Genomic DNA, 5875 nt, shown 5'->3' with positions numbered 1-5875 from the left:
TTTCAAAGGATTTTACGTTGCAAAGTTCTGAAATATTTACTTTACTAGTACAGAATTGGCTACATCTACCGTTTTTAAATTAACGACCAAAGTCGAGAAACTTTACTATAGACCAATTTTAAGTATTTAAAAAGTACAAGGCTTAAAAAAGCATCCATAATATATTGAGCATGAAAGCACTTTCTACAAACTACACTTAAAGTACGGTTATACTCTGAATCAGTTCTTAGGATACACATAGCAAAGATATATACTGTATGATGCTAATACTCATCAACAGGTAGAATATTGTAAACAAATTTTCAGTCAAGCGGTATCATAAAATTCTTTATTTACAAAGAGAGTGCAAAGCACTGATCGAAACGAAAAAGTAAAGTCCCAATAGCACATTATTGAAATCATTATCGAATTATTACCATGTTTGAGTGGACAACTTTTCGAGTATGTATGCTTTGAATAGAATTCATTTAAAATTTTCGCAAGCTTTACAAATTTACGCCAGTCCTCCAGTACCATAGATGAAGAGAATGATCGTAAAACGAGCATGATGCAACAAGTTGATCACATTTTAGCTCATTAGAAGGCTTTGGCGATTGCTCTTGATCAGATTTTTCTTTCATTACTTTCCAGTCGCAACCGTAAGCTAAGGAGCTATGTTCTTTATATGAAACAACAATCGTAGGTTCTATAATTCCAGGACGCGTTTTAGAAATAAAAGGAAGTTATTTTACACAGATTTTAGTACATTCAAGACAAATAATTCAACAAAGTTTACCGTCATAATTTTCTAAACTGATAATGGAAAAGCCATTATGCATACATGCTGCAAGTAAAATATCGGGTATATTCGGATTCCATTTCAGTCTCCACACACCACCCCCAACTTCAATACGGCTCAATGGTTTAGTCATATGGCGACTATCCCATATGAAAATATTTTCATCATAGCTAGAGTGGAATGTAGTTAAAAGAATTGTTATTATTGGGTGAATATATATAACATAGATGTTAAAATGGTATTACCTTCCGGTTGCGATGATAAAATCTTTATGTGGATTACAGTGAATGCTACAAACGCCCATAGAATGACTAAAATAGATAAAAACATTGATGATTTTAGGTCATCAGGTGAGCTTATTGTTTTCAATCACTAACCGCTTGCTAGTAAATACTGCACTTGAACATTCTGTCCGAAGATCCCATCCTTTTAGCTTGCAATCATCACCACCTTAATGTACAATAGTGCTAGCTTATTTTACCCTCTGTGCATAAATTAGAAATTATTTATGTAATGTGGATAATGCAAACTTTAACCTACCTGAATATACAATGTTATCATTCCATCGATCAAATGCAATTATCCAAGCTTCATAATCATGAGCTAACCATCGCCGATCTGCAGTTAATGAGGAACCAGAACCAGCTTGAAATATATTTAGTTTCCCTGTAGAATCACTAACAGCCAATCGATCTGCACTTTATGAATAAAATTATATAATAAGCACGTTAAAAATTAACTTCTTATCATTGATGGATATTCAGAACCAAAGCTTGTTAGAATTTTTAGTAGTAAACAATCTTAGTCAAGATACTGTAACACTGTATGCGGTAAGTATCATCAACAAGTCATGGATTATTCAAGTTCTAAACTTTAGCATTCCTTGAGTAGGTAGGTATAAGCGTATTACATTCGTGCAAAAGATCTAGTATCTGTTTATCATGTAATCTGTTATGGTCGCACATAATTCATGGTTGACGCATTTAATAGTAGCTTATTAATATATTAACATACTTGCATCGCGAAGACCAATCTAATGATAGAGCCAAAGCTGACGAATCGAAGCAGCAAGAATTTAAAAGATTTAACTACATTAAAGCCGTAAAATGAAATATTTCATGATAATATACATGTATTTAAGGTTAATTATTACCCGTTATACTGAAGTACCGAGCTGGATTGGTATAAAATATCTAATATACCTCCGTACTATGCTACTATTAGAGATCGAACAAAAGTTTAGTTATAGATTATTTTTACGGCTAACTCCGATTTTTCCTTCATCGTCAGCAATAGAATAGAGTGAAGCGCATCCAGCGGCATCCGCTAAAGCAATCACAGGTAAATTTTGCTGGCAGCACCTAAAGGGAGTACAATGAAACGATGGTAGGCTTACAGTTAGCTATTATAAACGCTTTGAATTTTGTTTATCGTGCAGCCTCTCTCCCCCCCCCCCCCCAAAAAAAAAGTTAGCTTTAAAGTTACTAGATAATACGAAGACAGTCCAAATTGCAAGTTCAATTGTAGGATTACGTATAAATCGTAAAATTTTGTGACAAGAAGTTAGACAGCTTTACCCCTGAAGGTAGACATTCCTTGATAACAGTTTACAAGAAGTTGAAGTTCTGTTACACTATTTTTTCCAGACATTTTACTATAATAATTGATTGAAATGACATTCAAGCCTTATCTTACGTTCATATTTTACCGCTATCTAGTCAAAATGACAACACTCATTTTACAAAACTGGGCAAAACAACTTAATGCACATAGTGCAGAGCTTGTAATTGCGTATAAAATCGATTACCAGCTAGCCTTCAATAATGAAAGATTTTACGAAAACGATCAGTTTACGGTAGAATACTATTAACTTACGAACATGGTTACAGCCTTGTACTATTCAAATTGTAGCTATACAAACATTATTCATCTGAAATTGCCCTACAACGTGTTTTCCCTACAGTAGCACCTTGAGTTTACAGCAGTACAATCTTAAGGTTAATTTCATTTCGTGCCAGCACTACACATACACAAATAGGAGTACTGAGTAGAAATGGAGACTTCAGTGCACATTTATAATTATATCAATAGGATTAAATTACCATTTCATATCTAAAATTGCTGGAGTATTTATTCTGCTGTGCTCGATCCAATATTGATCATCTTGCAATTGATATAATAACACACGACCTAAGCGCGAATTTGTTCCACCATCATTCTGAGCTAATTGGTAAGTGCCACACACAACCACGTCATCGAATGCTTGATGAGGACACCATTCAACACTATCAGCACTATATTCGGTGTCTATTTGCTGCAATGGATACCAAGTTGAGTCCATAAAACATAAACTTATCGTTAGATGATCGAAAGTTAGACTATAAACAAAGTATTTGCGGCCGAGGGCTGCTGCAGCTTCATGGAGTGATTTCAGTACAACTCTATAAACGCAATAGTTCAGTGAAAGGGGTCATACAGAATGACTGTATCATACAGTATCCTCTTGCATATATCACCGTATACAGTAAAAGGAGAATGAACTGGGATGATCGTCTTAACTTGTGCAAAAATGACTATACATGTTCAATCAGGTGGTAAAAATATATAGTACAGTATAGGCAAAGCCGATGCCTGATTTTAGTTGTTTGTACCTTGGTAAAAACTTATATTAATAACAAAATGTTATTTTCTGATCCAAGAAATGAGCCATTTCTGCATTCCTTGCTGAAATAGCGATCAATCGTCGGATATGCATGATGAAATGGGTAAATTTAATAGCTCGATATTTTCGTCCATTTTCTGCAGTACATGCTACATACTATTATACTGTCGACTATAATGTACATTCCTAAGCAAAGTCGATGCCTGATTTTAGTTGTTTGTACCTTGGTAAAAACTTGTATTAATAACAAAATGTTATTTCTGATCCATGAAATGAGCCATTTCTGCATTCCTTGCTGAAATAGCGATCAATCATCGGATATGCATGATGAAATGGGTAAATTTAATAGCTCGATATTTTCGTCCATTTTCTGCAGTACATGCTACATACTATTATACTGTCGACTATAATGTACATTCCTAGGCAAAGCCAATGCCTGATTTTAGTTGTTTGTACCTTGGTAAAAACTTGTATTAATAACGAAATGTTATTTTCTAACCCTTGAAATGAGCCATTTCTGCATTCCATGCTGAAATAGTGATCAATCATCGGATATGCATGATGAAATGGGTAAATTAATAGCTCGATATTTTCGTCCATTTTCTGCAGTACATGCTACATACTATTATAATGTCGACTATAATGTACATTCCTAAGCAAAGTCGATGCCTGATTTTAGTTGTTTGTACCTTGGTAAAAACTTGTATTAATAACAAAATGTTATTTCTGATCCATGAAATGAGCCATTTCTGCATTCCTTGCTGAAATAGCGATCAATCATCGGATATGCATGATGAAATGGGTAAATTTAATAGCTCGATATTTTCGTCCATTTTCTGCAGTACATGCTACATACTATTATACTGTCGACTATAATGTACATTCCTAGGCAAAGCCGATGCCTGATTTTAGTTGTTTATACCTTGGTAAAAACGTGTATTAATAACGAAATGTTATTTTCTAACCCTTGAAATGAGCCATTTCTGCATTCCATGCTGAAATAGTGATCAATCATCGGATATGCATGATGAAATGGGTAAATTAATAGCTCGATATTTTCGTCCATTTTCTGAAGTACATGCTATATACTATTATAATGTCGACTAGACATTCCTATGTTGATGTCAATAGCTTACAAAATGGTAGTATGCAGCCAAATTGAGCTTACCCGATGACTACCTATAAATTTCTGCATTGGCTAATTTTGCTTACAGAATAGTGCTGAAATATATTATTCTACTTGGCAGTTCACTGTTGATATGCTGATACTGACGTCATAGATGCCTACTTATACTTTCCGTTTGGGAATAATTGACTATTTTGCTCATATAGAATATAGTAACTTACAGTATCAAGATTAATTTCCCGTGGTAACTATAAGCTTTTTCCTTAAGTTTTACGGTAGGAACGATAGAGATCTTCTCCTCATTCGTAGACGATAAAATAATGAATTCTCTTTATTGTAAACAGTAACTCGCTTTTATACCTTTTATCTATATTCGCGAGCAGCTACAGAGTATATATATACATATATATATATACTGTACATGGAAATTAATGCTAATAAATGACATGGCTGCGATATATTCTTAGACCAAAATTTATATCACTTTCTGCTCTATTTTAAAATACACTAGAGCACGCATATAACACGAGGGAGTGGTGATGATAATGCGACCTGAACTTTGAGCTCGCTTACAAATGAAGCCTCTAACTAATTCGCTTGCCCTTACTGGAAAATGAATTACTTTTACAATCTATAGCCTAATGGCAAGTTATTAACTGTACAACGATCAATGCAACGTATTTATACTTAACGGTGGCCTCTAACACCGTGAGAAATTATTAGAATATAATATTGCTACTGCATATACATATTACTACACATAATGATTGCTAGTGATGTTCCTGATAAAGCTTATCAATATTAATAAAAAAATTAAGTATAAATAACGATGGATGATAGCCTTCGATCATATAATTAGAGATGAAAATGAGTTATTTTTAATTCTCCGCTTTTAATAAGAGTTTAATGTTGAATCTTAAACTTTTACAATTCTCAGATTTAAACATATTGAAATATTATAACTGTAGTCGGACTATAATGAAGGGCGTAAATGTAATTGTTACAACTTCCAAATTTTGTAACAAGTACTAGATCTGCACTCAGCAAGGAGACCCAGTAATTAAGTTGAAGAACTAACTTTATTGTTAAAATGAAGAGTTTATATACTTTCTTTATTGTGACCTTTGATCTACTAACGTAGATCACAAGATCATCACTAACAGAAAGGTTTCCCTAGTTTAGACATTACAAATAGACTATCATGCCAAGTATGGCAACATGAGAATACATATATAGATAAGCTTAATATAGTACCATAACTACATCTATATATGCATGACGTGATAACATCGTGATATTTAACCATATA

At 33.5% G+C, this 5875-nt stretch overlaps 1 protein-coding gene across 1 annotated transcript; it reads right to left on the bottom strand.

Moving 5' to 3' along the window:
* Positions 1-485: 485 nt before the first annotated feature.
* TRIADDRAFT_20606 (uncharacterized protein) lies at positions 486-3119 on the bottom strand (the record flags this gene model as incomplete). Its single annotated transcript, XM_002109507.1, has 8 exons — positions 486-685; positions 794-948; positions 1024-1089; positions 1156-1228; positions 1319-1476; positions 1793-1866; positions 2046-2139; positions 2881-3119. The coding sequence occupies 8 exons, from the start codon at positions 3117-3119 to the stop codon at positions 486-488; spliced, it is 1059 nt and encodes a 352-aa protein (XP_002109543.1).
* Between the last annotated feature and the right edge of the window lie 2756 nt (positions 3120-5875).

This window comes from Trichoplax adhaerens, genomic scaffold (assembly GCF_000150275.1).
Source record: "Trichoplax adhaerens TRIADscaffold_2 genomic scaffold, whole genome shotgun sequence".
Classification (NCBI taxonomy): Eukaryota; Metazoa; Placozoa; class Uniplacotomia; order Trichoplacea; family Trichoplacidae; genus Trichoplax; species Trichoplax adhaerens.
This window is presented reverse-complemented; position numbering and strand designations above follow the sequence as displayed.